The following is a 15,037-nucleotide window of genomic DNA, read 5'->3' on the forward strand; positions in this document are numbered from 1 at the left end:
AGGAAGTCCACATTAAACTTCTGTTTAGAAGTTCTTTGGAGTTGAAAGCCTTGCTGTGAGATTTCTTCTTGAGTTCTCACCAGTGTGGAACAGGATTTATTTTGTTTGTAATCTTTTAATTTCCTCAGTTTCCACTTTGTAGCTTACCCTCAACCACTGGAATTTGTAGTGTGCTACAGAAATGGATATGATGAGGTAGATAGGTACATGTTACTTTTGCATATATTGTGGTTATGGATCTAATTACTTGCTGCTTGCAGAGGAGGAAATGTTGAGGATGTGATCCTTTATGCACATGTATAATAAAAGGTGGGAAGCATTCCAGAGCAGCTGGGTAAAACCACTTGTCTGTGATGCTTGAGAGTTAAATATGATTGCTCATTTTGATTTTCATAATTTTTAGGGATACATTTTGAAGTGGTGAAGGCTGCCCTGACACATGGTGGCATGAGAAGTAGGGGCAGGAACAGCAAGGTGGCAACTGTTGCAGAACAGAAGCTGAATTATTTTATTACTGCACGTCCTTTGGAGGCAGAAGAGGGAGGGATCTCTTTTGTCAGCTTCCTGGCAGTGGGTAATTTGTCATTTTCTTGCAGAAACCACATTATTAAGTTTTTTAAGAAATGCTGCATGTGATCCAGAGGTTATGAAAAACATGAGCTGTGCTGTACCAAGAACCAGCTGTGTTAGATGAAACAATTATACCTCTAAGTAATGGGATGGTGAGCCTTGTCATCCTCTTATCTTGAGACCATGGGCCAATGTACAGGTGCTGGGTGTATGCAGTTGTGCTCCTCTTCATGAAAGGTTTTTAAAGTTGCTTATAGGATGAAGCAGCCAGTGTTTCCTGGGTGGAAGGCAGGATATTCCTGATTCATTTCCACCAATCTGCTGTTTTTGGGCAAACTGGGCTGATGGAGTGACTAGGTTTCCCTCTTCTAAAAAGTATGTCCCAAAAGGGTTGTGGGGCAGCAGTACTTTTCCCACCCCACTCACCAGGCAAGTTCATGGCTGTTTGATCAGGGCAGCAAAGAATTTATTTCTTCACTTACCAGTGCATCCATCCCAGTGGAAACAGTAATTTGCAAATCACTGGGCTGTGATGAATCATAAATTATATTCTGAAAGAATTGGAGGCTGTTCTGATCAAGGTGTTTTGTACATCATGTAATATATTTATTACCCTGGGAGTCTGTCTTACTGCATTTTTTTCTTTTTCTTTTTTTAAATTTTTTCTCTTTTTTTTTTATTTCCGGATGGGCAAATGGCAGTAAGCACTGGAGACTGCTGAATGGACTTGAGAAAGTTTAGTTAGTATTCCAGAAGGCAGTCCTGCTCCTTAGACAGAAGAGTTGCATTGACTGGAAAGAATAATAAAGTGTTCAAACTGAAATCAATCCAGCAGTTATTTAGCCAATACCTGCAGCAAATCTGGCATATTAAAACACTTCTCAGTTGCCAGCTGATGAAACCAGTTCCAGCAACTTTTATTCCAGCACAACAAGAACTGCTCCTCCCTCAAGTGTTTGGCATAATGGTTGTTGTGGAACTGCTAACAATAAAACATGTTCCCACAAGGTGTTTAGATTTACTTTACCGTATTAAAATGTATTAAAAGTATTAAAATGGATAACAGGAACCTAAGATTTGCCAAAGTTTTAATTTTTGTTTTTGCAAAGATAGAAATTATTTTTAAGCCATAAGAAGAGCTGGAGCTCTGTTCTGGTTTGTGAGGCTTGGCCTGGAACTTCTGTGGTTTAGTTTTAAGATCAGGCTCTGCGAGCTCCAGCAGAGGGTAGAAAGGGGAAGTTTAATGATCATTAATACACACAGACACATGGAAGGGAAGTGAGCCAGTGGAAAATTTGCTATTCTCTGAATGTGTTACATCTACTATATGTTATCACAATTAACATTTAGAGCTACTGGAATGGAGAGGACTTGCCCCTTAAGTTACTTTCCTCAATTTCTGTTCCTTGGCTTCACACACTTACTTGACTTTTTTTTCCAGCTTTGCAATGTCTTTTCCTTTTTCCTATTTAGAATCCCGTTCTCTGTGAAGTCAGATGGTGACTTAGCTGTATCCATGTCAATGAGACTATTGCCACATTGGAAGTGTGTGTGTGCATGCACACACAGACAAACGGGAAAACATCCTGAGATAACTGGCTGTAGCATGGCAGTGGATCAGCCTGCAAACAAGCAGTCCTTCAGATGGCAACCAGCTATGCTTGAAGCAGCAGCCCCAGTCACCATAGGGAAACTCTTCAAAGTGCACAGAGTTAAGTGCGTGCATTAACATGTAGCTGTGGCTCAGTCATTTTTTCTTCCTGATTAAAGCCTCTGTATAAGCAGACGTAGAAAACATAAATCAACCCTTACTGGGAGAGAACTAAAAAAACCCTCAGAGACAACATGTGCTCTTATTGAGCCCTAATGCAAGCTGTAATTAAACAGAAATCCAAAATAAGATCTTTGCTTGGCAACTAAGAACCTAATTCTTGCCATGAGACCTGGCAATACCATTAAGTTCAGATCAGTTGAAGCAAATGTACGTGAAGAAACAGTGGTGCCCTTAGGGACTCCGCAAAGCTGAATATTAGAAAATTCTCATCTGGTGATCAGCTTGTGAACCAAAGGAAGTGCAGAAATTTGCTGGCAAACTCTTCAAAACTGTTCCGCATATTGAAAATACATTAACAGGGAGGCTATATTTTGCATCATACTGTATCTGTTACATCTGGTGTGAAAGCTTGGTACTGTTGTTCAGCATCAAGACTGTAATGGATTTCAACAGGAAGGAGATTTCACCTCAAGTGAGGTTATATCTGAGATAGAAGTTTGCACCTGGCTGAGTTCTGACATGTAATTTGGTGAGCTGATTGTCCTAAGGACAAATGTGCTGAAGCATAATGAGGGCTTCCTGTGTTGGGCTCGGGACCTCTGTTTTCTTGGCCCAGACCTCATGACACAGGTGTGGACATCAGGGCCACACTGGGTGAGTTCAAGCAAGTGCAGGCATCTTGTACAGTTATTACATTAGGGTTCACCACATACGGTAGCAAATGTTTTCTTGATGTGCTGAAAAATGCAGGCTGTCATTTCAGCAGCCATCTCCCTCAAGCGTTTGGCAGGAATCACAAGGTGCTTCAGCAAGTCAGCTAGTTGAGGGCAGAGTGTTTTACTAGTATCACCATCACAGCCGACCTTTCCAAATGTAGTGATCCCCTAAGAAAGACACATTTGAGAGACTACGGAGTGTACAGAAAAGTTACCACGAACTTCAGCAAGCTTCATAGCAAGCTAACCCTTCTGCCTTTGTCTCAGGGTTTTGCACAGCACCTTTGAGCCAGCTGGCATCATCCCCCTTTCCAACAAGTCTTGCTGTGAATTGCATCTCATCAGACTTCAATTCAGGTTTGCTGTTCAGCATCAAGGATCATACATGCCTGTCCTTTCTCCCAGTTTCTTTCTCTTGATGCTGCAGCAGAGACTTAGGTTGTCGACTTTCAGAGAACAAGAGTAGGTCTCTTCTTTTTTCCTGTATGGGAATGATTGTAATTGGAGAGAGATGATCCTATTCACTTCTTTCAGAAGGTAAGAATCATTCTTGAAGGAGAAATAAAGAGGCAGATTTTACACAACAGAAAGTCAGCATAAATTGACATATTTTCCAGAAAACCTCTTAGTGATAAAATTGATGAGTTTGTAGCATTACAGGCAGTTGTGTCTCCCATTTTGTTTTAAGGAGACCCTGCTAGCTGTGCAGCACACAGAAGAACATCTGAAGGAAGCTTACAGTACTAGGCAGCAGAGAATTCTGAAGGCAGCAATAGCTACCAAACTCAGCAATGTGTGAGCAATGTCTTCAAATATATTTCCAGTGCTTTGGCATGTCCTTAGAAATTTTTGAAAACAGTAGAATTTATGCACAGAATTAGGTACTTCTAGTGAGCTGGAGCTGAAGGCTGCAAATACACAGCCAGCATCTGTCCATGTACTGTACACTTGCATCAGGCTCTGCAAGGATGTCATTGGCCCAGGAATTCAGAGTTGCATTTGGATGTTTGTAAGAAAACTGCCTGGCATACTCTGTGCAAGTTTGCATCTTAGCCAGAATTTTAAAAAAGGTAATAAGTAATTTCCGTAGCAGAATAGGAAGTTAGATTTTTGTCAATTTGTTTTGGTGAGAGGAATTTCTCTTTGCTGAAGGTGAGTTCTTTTCCTCACAGTTTAAAAGAATTAGTGAAAACATAGCCAGAACAGCTATCCTGCCTTTGACACTGAGCTTTTCCTCTGGTTTTCTAGATAGGTAAAGCATCTTGCACAAATTACCATGAGTCAGATAGATTCAGATTCAATTCTAGTCTCACTCAGTTTTTTACCTACCTACAGTATCAATAATTCTGGCAGAATGTGCCATTAATATCCTGATGGTGCCTTTAATGTGATAGTTACTGGGCTGGATATGAAAAGTCCATGTGAAACTGGGTACAGCCTCAGTTATTGCTTTGTAAACTTCTTATTATCTATTTCCATATAAATACATGTCAACCAATTACATTTTATGCCATTCCAAGTGAAGCCCTGGACGATGGGTGCTTTGGCAGCTCTCTGATCTAAGAGTCTTTCCATATAAATATTCAATGCTTTTCGAAGTGGAGTGGTCTTGGGCCCCCAAGCACATAGAATTTACCAGCTACTTTAGTGCTGAGGGCTGACCCAATGTGCAGGATTTGATTTCCATCTGTAAAATTGACTCCACCAGTTCTGTAGTTCTGTACATTATTCTCCCTGTCTCCCATTTAGCATGTTAGTCTGCTGACAGTAGAGTACACAGCACTTAGCAGCTGGTTTGTGGAACCATCAGTCAGGAAATTGTATGATAAATAGGAGGTAGCCAGGTTTAGTGGCACTTTATTCTGCTTCAGCAGTTTTAGCCTGACTTTGGATAAGTCATCATGTGGTTTTTCTTAAGGGTTGCAACAAGAGATGGCTACAGTGTAGTAACTTATTACACATACACTTGAGTTACGATGTTCACCAGCTGTATTGCTCATCTGTAAATAATAAACTGTGAGATGGATAATTATGTTGGGGTTTGATATGCAGCTCTACTCCGGACGGTTCAGGGCTGACAGAGACAGCTCCCTGTGCCATGATGGAGTATGGCTGTTTCCCAGATGGAAACTACAAACAAGATGCAACCAAGATATACAAGGGCGCTTAATGTGAGAGGACTCAAAAAGATGTTCTTGGAGATTTATAGCCCATGCATAAATAAAACTTGTTGATGATCTGCACTGCATAAGCCCCACAGAGAAAAATACCCTTTTTTTGGGTTGTTTAATACTAAGTTTCCATTTCTCAGTGGAAAGTAAATTAGACATTGAGGAGGGTCAAATGGTGTTTCACTACATAATTACTAGAACTGCTTTTAATGGATAGGCTCTCAGGCTGAGTGAGGGTGGCACAGTGAGGAGGCTTGGCATTCTGAGTGGAATTGCATGTTTTGGCCAGGTGAACCCCATCCTGTCTGACATGCATATGGGTAGCAAAATCTCTTTGGTCTTACCTGTGCTCTCTAGACTGACTCTGTGAAGTAGACACATAGGGCAGAGAAGGATTTGCCTGTGCATTTATGAGGGTGTGAGTGACTTCCTTTTTTGCTGAAAAAATGGTGGCAGACTTTATACTGTAAAATTCTAGACATCTGCTTTCAAACCTCCTCCCTTTGGCTTATGCTGCTGTAATCAAATACCAGTTTAGCAGGGAACAGGGCAGGCAGGGAGATGTGCTAAAACACACTTCCCATGTCCCTTTTCCCCTTTGCCTTGGTGTCTGCTGGGGAATTTGTTTCAGGAGGTGGAAACAAGTTTCCTCTACTCAGACAATGACTGTGTGTTCCTGATCATCTGTGACCCATTTTTTTACCTCCATTGAAGACCATGAGTGTTTGGCATGCGGAGTGAAGCCCATAACGGATTGCATGCCAAGGTCCAGCTGATGCAGCAGAACCAGAATTAAGAATACTGTGAGTTTGAGCTCCCAGTTTACATCATAAGCCACAATTATTTTTCATTTATGATGCCTAAATCAGTTAATGGCTAAAATGTGCTGTGGCTAGTCACATGCTGGTGTCCTTTCACAAAATCAAGCTGTGCAATTGGATGGTCTGTGTCAGATGTTTCCAGGCTTTCTTGAAATACTGGGAATATTTCCTCAGAAATTATTTCCCCTTCATCCCCTGTGTGTATTCCCTCAGGGCAATGAGATTTGTTCCTCTCATTCTTCCCGCACTTCAAAATGCAATAATAAAGCAACCCAACCTTTTAAAACATGATTATTTTTTTTTTTAACCATCTCTAGTTGAGGCCAGGGAACTGCTTTCACAAATAATATAATCTAAGAGGAGGTTTACATTTTGATGAATAGGAAAGGCGGGAAATACAAAGAAAAGATACTTTCAAGAGCTGGTGGGCAAAACTGGAGTAGAATTACTTTTACTACTAGTACACATTTGAAGTTTCCTTTTTTTCTAGAAGCATTTTAGTAAATCCATGACATGACCTAATGTCTGTACTTCTCAGCCTTGGTGACAGATAAACACATGACATCACCCAAAGTGGCAATTGAGTAATGATTGTGCAGGATCAGTTTGTTTCATGCCGCTGGAGGTGCTTAACATTTCGTTGGAATTGTGACTGTTGGAGAGGCAGTGGTGAGCAGCGTGTAACATTTTGAGGCACACAGATCACAGTGGTGCGTGGTGAGGAGAGCTGTGCTCTGTGAGAACTGTGCCCCTCAAAGCTGGGGGACAATCCAGCTGCAGAAGCCATGGGGAGGGCGGGCTGGTGCCTTACTCCTCAGGGCACAGCCCATGGGGGTGTCAGGGGCTCATTTGCCTTTTCATCAGCCTATCTCCGAGGCTCTCCGGAAACAGCAAGGAACGGGAGTTCTGACAGCTGCAAAATCTCCCATCCTGTGAAAGCCATGGAGAACATAGAGCAGGGGAGCTTGCTGCAGCCGTGAATCCCTGGGTCTCTAGTCATGGGGACAAAGAAAGCACCCTCACTTTTTAAGAGCTGGGTATGAAATGAGTCCTTCTGTCTTCACACACATTCCTCCAGGTTCAGGCATTGGTGTGGTGCAGTTAAACATCTCCAATATGGCCTTTCCCAGTCACATTTGCCTTCGAACATTGTTGTCTGATTTACTCCAGTTTTACTTACATTTCTCAGCATGTCACTTCAGTTTGGCTTTCTGTTGTAGGACTGTGTGTACATCTCTGAGGATATACTTTTTTATTGCATTGTATTCTCTGCTTAGGCTTTTTTTCCTGGGATGATTTTTTTTTTTTCTTGTTTTAATACAAAATAAATAAATCAGGAATGCTTATGAGAGCCGTTATGGTCCTTTTGATCTGGTGCTTCGCATATAGGCACATAATTATTTATTAAAGACTTTTTTAATGCCCCTTTCCATTTAAGCTATAAAAAGAGAATATTAAAATTAGTAAATACATATTCATGCAAACACTGTGGGCCAAATTCTCCTCTCAGACAGACCTGACTGATAGCACCATGGAAGGAGATTGTGACCCCTAAGTCACAGCACTCTTAACACATACTTTTCAATATCTGTTCTGTCTTTATGAATGTTGTTTTTAACGAATCATTGGAGATACTCAGATCTGGGAACCTCGCTTGTTTTTTCAGATCCTCCTCACCTTTTTCCGGCATTCCACCCTCCTGTACCAATTGATGCAAGACATCATGAGGGACGCTACCATTACGAACCATCTCCCATTCCTCCTCTACATGTGTGAGTATTCAGTGTTCCCCCTTGCTTCCTGAAAGAAATGGACAAATACATGAACCTTTGCAATGCTGGAAACCATGTACCTGAAGCACTTTTTCAGTCTTGCCAGAGTGCGAGATTTACTTTTGAAAAGCTTTGAGGTTATCTGTTCTAAAGCAAAACCCATACTGGTGCTTGAGGAATTCTGGTTGTAATAGGTAGCTGGCAAAGGTTACCTATGTCTTTTGCTGACATCTATTCTGTATTATGTCATTCTATAAAGGCTAAATTAAAAAGTGCTGAGTCCTGTGAAATACAGGCAGATAAGCATGTATTTAATCTGTATTAGGCTTGGTATTCTTCATAGCTAAAATTTCCTTTCATGCCAAAGGTTTGTTTACAAAACAACCATTAGGTTGTTTTTTTCCCTAGTGACTGCTATGAAGCATAATGAAATTTTTGGTAAATTTACTTAGTCCCTGTTGTGTGCACATATAGGCAATCAGTTGATTGATGGGAATGTCACCCAAACAAAATGGCAAATGTGATAGAGCACATGGTTTACACAAAGATAAAAGAAATGAATACCAGTGATAACGTGCATTAGAAAAGGGTGGTAGTGGTGAAATCCTGTTGAAATAAATTTTATCTTATTCCATATGGGGAGACGGGTATCAGCATTGCAGAATAAACCAGTAGATGTGTCCAGAAACCTGCTAAATACCATTTAAAATGGAGCCAAAAAGCAGGGCTTGATACTTCACTAAAAGGCTTGATGTATACATTTAATCATATCTACTAATCACCTCTCACACTGAGAAAATACAAGAAGAAAAGCAGAAGTAATACTTTGAAGAATAATGCTAGTTGTTTAGATGGCAGATTGCTTTTCTATGGCTATTAGTTACAGCTGTGTAATTACATATATGGAGAAGAAAAATGAAGTTGTTTTAAAACAAGTCCTCCTCTGTGAGCAGAATTAATTGATATTAACAATCCTAACTACATGCCCAAGTACACACACAATATTTTACTAACAGGTTTTTTTGGGTCAGTCTTCTATTACTGAATTGTAATTTCAGAGCAAATTTGCCTGGAGGTAAGTAATAAATCTGTGTTGCAGTCTTCTTGGGCATTAGAGGAAAAGTGGGTATTTATAGAAAGAGAGAACACAGAAACTTGTGATTTATTGCTCAGGGTTCCTCAGATACATCACCATTTACACCACAATCTACCACATAATAAAGTACACTCAAATACATGCTTAAATTTGCTGCTAAATACTGTTGTAAGCTGAAGGTGGCAGGCTCAGACAGTCATTACAGGGTCATCCTAGATTTGGCATTGCAGTCAATATTCTACATGGATGGATGTTTTTGGGAGCTGGGGGAGATAATCCTGCTCATTCTAAAGCTAGTGGGGAATTTGCCTTTTTCTTTGTGTTGGGCAGATGGGGTCCTCTGTTAGAACTCCCTGAGTTCTAACCTGCATCAGCAGAGGACCATCATCCAAGACACAAGTACTGCCTACCAGCTTGGAAGGGGCTTCTGGAAGTCTGTGCCATGTGGGTCCCTACCTGACTGCATTTGCTGAGCTGAGCCCTCCGTGGAGCCTCAGTCCCATGAACCCAGTCCACAGCATGGCACCCCAAGCCTGCAGCAGGGCTTTTGGGTGGGTAGGCCACTGTTACCTGCTTTGGGCAACAGTGGGAAATTAGGACTAGCAGTCTACATGGCTCTCAGTGCCGAGACTTCTGTAAGAGTCCCAAAAGATGTTGGAAGTGCTTCTTTCATACCTTGTTTGGCATTCAGAGGTAGTCCTGTCTGGCCCCAGAATCATGCCTATTCCATGGAAAGGTGCCCTACTGTGTGCTGTGCACCTCTGCTCCCTGATTAAGTAGCAATTCAGCTGGGTCCTGCAGAGGCAAGGAAGTCTTAGCCAGATGCAATGACTGCAGGCAGCTGCTTTAGAAATATACTCTGATATCAGCCCAAGGTTTAAACTCAAAATTGCCTTTATATTGGCCATTTTTCCCCATTAACTTCTGTTGATTCTTTTGCTCGTTTGGTTTATGTCACCATTGGAATGATGAGCTGTAGTGGACCCTTGCAGCTGTTGTGGTTAGTGTAATTAAATATAAATAGGCAATTAAGAAACTTAAAAAAAAAGTGCATTTAGACTTCAGCGTCTTTGTAGATGTTATGGTTTGTCATGCTTTTGCAGTTTTCAGGAAAATATATTTACGTATATACATGTGAGGTAGGCACCCAGTGCTTTTCTTGCAAGTCTTACAGAGCTGGGTGTTAATAGCACTTAGGATCACCTGGGATCATTTGGAGCCATTACTTGAACTGCTGTCCCAATACCCATCTAAAGAAAAAAGAAAAGGAAAAAAAAAGAAGACATTTGAAAATTCTGAGAGAAAATGGCAAGAAACCCGAGTCAGGAAACAAATGTTTACCTACAGCTTCAATAATGACTTCATTGTACAAATGGTTTTCTCCTCAGCTTTGTAGTACTCTCAAATGTGTGTATGTAATATAAATTAAAAATAAAATTTTAAAAGAGGCATGATTTTAGTTATCCAAGCTCCTTGAAATATGTTCCAGAACCTGTCAAGCCTTAGTGGAATTAGTTTAGGTATAATACCAGTGCCGAAAATATGTGATGAGGGACTTGTCTACATGGTACCTACAGTGTCTGCACATAATTTTGAACACTGGCGAAGTGAAAAAGAAAAAAGAAAGCAGGAATTTTAAAGATGTACAAGGCTCTTTCATACTTGCAGGTCTAAAAAGGTATATGCATGTGTGTGTATATATATATATATGTGTGTGTGTGATTCTTATAGTTCGATTGCTGATGGTCAGAACTGTTGCATCCCAAATTTCAGCCTGGAGCCAAATTTTATAATTTGAGTTATAAAACCTTAAAATAAGGGTTTATGTTTATGATGGAATTGCTGACAGATGCTTATGTATAGTAGGACTAGCAGGCATTGCTGTAATTATCCTATCGTATCCTATCATTAAAGATTTCAATTGAAAGAGGTTTATAAATTGCTCTTCCTCTTAGATAAACCACCCTACATTAAGGCATCAACGATATGGCACAGAATTAAATTAAAATCTCATAAAATGAAATATGTTCTGTATTAGCTGTTTGACACTTAATTTGCCTCTGAATGAGTAGAGGAAATCACAAATTAACCTGCCTTTGTTTTTCCAGCCATGGCTTATTACGTGTTAGAACAACTGCAATTACAGACCAATAATAACCCCCAACCCTTATGAATATGTACTAAAATGTGTCACTTTGTGTTACCAAAACCTGCTAGGACTGTGTAGTTATCTTGGAATTTCTACAGTACATCTCTGGTTTATACATCAGGAAGATGTATGAAACTTGGGTTGTTCTTCAGCAGCAAGGGATGAATGGCAAAATTGAGGCTGGGGCTTGTGTTTTCCTTTTATTATTTTGTTTTCTCAAATGCAGTTTAAAAAAATCCAGTAAACTGTAATTGAGTTTTGCTGCTTTACATTGAACTAAGAGGTTAAATTATGTGATAACTACCATATGATTAAAACAAACCAAAAGAAGCATGGTTTTAGTAATTGCATTCCCTGCTTTTTTCTACTTTGTTGTTTTAGTCCAGCTCTTTCCTAATTTCTGAAATTGATTTCTAAAGTATGGTATTAAAGAAAGAGCTGAAGCTTATCTGTGTTTTGGCCCTTGACATCTTCTAGGTCATCCATTAGAGTGTGATAGCTTCTCTGGTTGATGTGCAGTGATTCAAAATCAGGCCACTAATGATGGTGTTTATTTGAAATTAATACCATGAGTATGCTATTTTTCTTCAAGATACAAATCCCAAAATTGTTATTGGCTAACTCTTCCTCTTGCTTGATGCCTTTGTTTGGAATGAGCATTATTAGCAGTGGACAGAAGAAGAAGAAGAAGAAGGGTGTCTTGTCTATTTTTATGACAGTGCAAGTGTAAACAACTTTATAGTCCCACAAATTTTAAAACTTGCCTTAGCCAGGACAAGAGTTTTTATTTATTAATTTTAAAAAAGCTTATAAGACAGAGGTAAAATTCTACAGATGGATTTAAATTCAGTGATTTAGGAAGCTACTGTTCTTGGCCATTCATTCATTTCCAGGCTTCAACCAAGTTGCATCAGTAGATTTTTCCCACTATCCTTCATTTCAAGGTTGAATTGGACAGCCTTTGAAGGTGACCTATCCTGATATCTTCAGGCGCTGTTACTGTGGTTGTGGAGGGAACGCCCTCCTGCAGAGACGAGGCAGGAGACAACAGTCAGGTGACAGTATCAGGGATGTCTCTGGGGAAGTGGCTTGTGTACATCTTGGAATGCTAAATGCATGTGTTGCAGGAGGCTAGTGGAAAGCTAAAGTTTCAGGGCTGAATGCATTACAAGATGCATCATGCATGTTCGAAAATATTCATCCATTTAGTCTCCATCTCTTTCTGCCATCCTTTTTTCCCTTAGCTCTGGACTTCACATAAAGAAGAGTGAGCAGGTAAATCTAAGGGAAGGTGCTACCCATATGCTTACAGTTGAGGGAGAATGCCTGTGCCAGGAGGAAGTTGCATGGTACAGCTGGTGTATTTTAGCTTCCTAGGATCAACAACATTCCAAGCTCCTTTTTTTTTTTCCTAACTGCTGATTGAGACTAGCAAGTTTGGCGCTCTTATGCCCTGAAGTGACGCATGTGCAGATAATCATGCATGTGCTTAACATGAATGCCTTGAACAGATATTTTGAACTTTCTCAATGCTCTGGTACTAAACCAGAGCATGTGTTTTGCTTGCAGTCAGCTCCAAGTTGATGAAAAGGGAGTCTGATTCTTAGATATGTTATTTCATACATTGTTTATACACACATCAGTTACACAAGGGTGCAAAGAAAAGCAAAGTCAGGCCCAGACACTCAGCTTTCATCATTGTATGATTACGGACCATGCAGCAAAATAGGGGATGCCCAAATATGAGAAGATTAAAGCATATCCTTGATTATCAGAGAAACTGCTAGCCACACATTTGCTATGATGTTTATGTTTTCCCAGCCTTATCACTGACATTATGATTTTTCTTTTCATTTTAATTTCTAAGCTCCAATTTTTTTCTTTAAATCTGAGTGTTTAAACCTCTTAAATCTTTTACCTGCTGCTTTACCTCAGTGTACCTCTAAGCTGTAGACTTGGCAAGGAGCTTGTCAGCTTGTCAGAGCATTCATTGATCCTTTCACAGTGGGAAGGAGAGCCCCACCCAGCATGAAAAACATCACTCATTGAATTGGCTTTAATTACTTTGAGACTTGGAATGGGTTTTATGGTTTAGCCAGGAGCCATCAAAGAAGAAAGACTGGGAAGCTCTTGGGACATGAAAAGATGACTGTAGTTACAGCTTCCCAAAATCATCCATGAAAGTATTTTCTTTAAACAGGAAGAAATCTTGTATTAAATGTGAAACACCTTAAGAGATTTGTCTCTGGAAGTGAAGTGCAGCATGCAGAATAAGCAACTGCTAATAGCCTGGAGGATTTTTATAGCAAGTCTCTGAGAAGGAATCAGCATGGTCTGGTGACTCGTTAAGGTTATACAAAATTTGTTATGTGCCACAGATATGCGCGTTGTAGGCTCTGCAAGCAGCATGTATCCCTCTTTTCTTAGTGATTATTCAGGGAAGTAAAATAGCAGGGCCAGAGGCCTACACATAAACTTCACCAGATAGTTTTCTTTCAGTGCCAGACCTTTTACAAAGCTTGGGAATAGGAAGCTTCTGTCTAGGCTAAAACCGAGGTATCTCATTCAGTGTATAGTTTTGCATAATTTAAAATAGTGAATCAGTGTTTTGTTCAGCTGTTCATTCTTATTTAGTGGTATTTACCTTAAGATTTGCGGATCATAAATTCTTCTTCGTCAGCTTTGTAATGCTTGCAGAGTAGCTTCAGAAAGTGCGAGAAGTTTGGAAAGGAATTTAGTAGTGGCATCTATTGAATTGCAGAAAAAAAGGGTGTTTCTCTTAATTTTTTTTTATTCTGAGCTATCTTTTAAAGGAAAAAAATGTAGGTTAAGATGTGGATAAAAATAATAAAATATTTTTGATTAGCTGTTTTACATAAGTTGTTACATTAATTTTTTAAGGTAAACTGCAGTCTGAAGTTACTGCACAACCAATTCAGCTCTTCTATATTTCTCACTGACTTGATCTCTGTCTAGGAAAAAACAGTATTTAGGAAAAACAATCATATTTAATTTCTGCTGAAAAATAAATTTTAGATCAAATGAGGATTCACTGCTAAAATCCATCTCTGTTTTAAGCCAGCACATTTACATGAAAGTCAAGAGAATTGCCTCTAAGCGCACCAGATTACATTTGGTTCACATCATTCATCTGTTTCTGTGGTGGATAATACTTTGTGACATAATCATTTTCTCTGGAGTAGCTAATTGTAATGCCAAGGAACTACAGATTTATAAAGCAGAAACAATAGCAGTAGATAAATATTGCGTTAACAGAGGCTCTTTGTTCTTTTTATACACCCAGCTTGATTTCGGGCTGTCTGGGGAAGTTGCAGCAATTAAAATTAGAGGGAAATTTTGGTGAGATTTTTAATGTAGAAGGAAGAACTTGTAAAATGTAATGGTTTGTTTTGTTGAAAATCCTGCATAGAAAGTTCCCCCAAATCTTTAGTTTATGTTTTTAGTTTTTTTTTTTTTTTTTTTTCATGTTGAGAAAAGCACTCAAGTGGCTGCAACCCCCAGCCCTAATGAGCAAGACATGTTTCCAGTGGCTGGCAGCTGGCTGACCACCTCTCTTCAGCACTCCAGAATAGCAACAACGCACAGGGCATCCTGCTGGTGTGATGCAGGGGGAGGAAAAAGTGGGAAAAGCCCTGGGGAACATTCCTCCGATGGTCTAAAGGGGGTCGGTTGCCTCATCCCACCTGATACATAGAGAGGCACAGGTTTGTCTGGTGGAGCCCAGTCCAGAGAAAGGGATTCTTTAAGAGGTTTTCATGGATTATGCTGTTGCAGAGGAGCAGTTCCAAGGTTTATCGGCAGTGAAGTGTCTATCAACACTCGTCAGCACTGCCACTTAGCTGATCTACCCCGTCTTGGCAGTTAACAGTCCTTAGATGAATTCTTGGTTGCCAGTGAGAAGTGGTTCCCTAAGGCAGGCTTTCAAACCAGCATGAATTAAGGGATGA

At 40.0% G+C, this 15,037-nt stretch overlaps 1 protein-coding gene across 5 annotated transcripts in view; it reads left to right on the forward strand.

Moving 5' to 3' along the window:
* Positions 1 to 15,037, forward strand: part of GLI3 (GLI family zinc finger 3) — a 204,300-nt gene that overhangs the window by 102,473 nt on the left and 86,790 nt on the right. For all 5 annotated transcript variants that reach the window (XM_030265326.4, XM_030265327.4, XM_030265328.4 and 2 more), the window contains one exon: positions 7,719 to 7,824. In XM_030265326.4, the coding sequence (XP_030121186.4) occupies positions 7,719 to 7,824 (106 nt within the window). The remainder of the gene's footprint in view (positions 1 to 7,718; positions 7,825 to 15,037) is intronic.

This window comes from Taeniopygia guttata, chromosome 2, assembly GCF_048771995.1.
Source record: "Taeniopygia guttata chromosome 2, bTaeGut7.mat, whole genome shotgun sequence".
NCBI classification, from domain to species: domain Eukaryota; kingdom Metazoa; phylum Chordata; class Aves; order Passeriformes; family Estrildidae; genus Taeniopygia; species Taeniopygia guttata.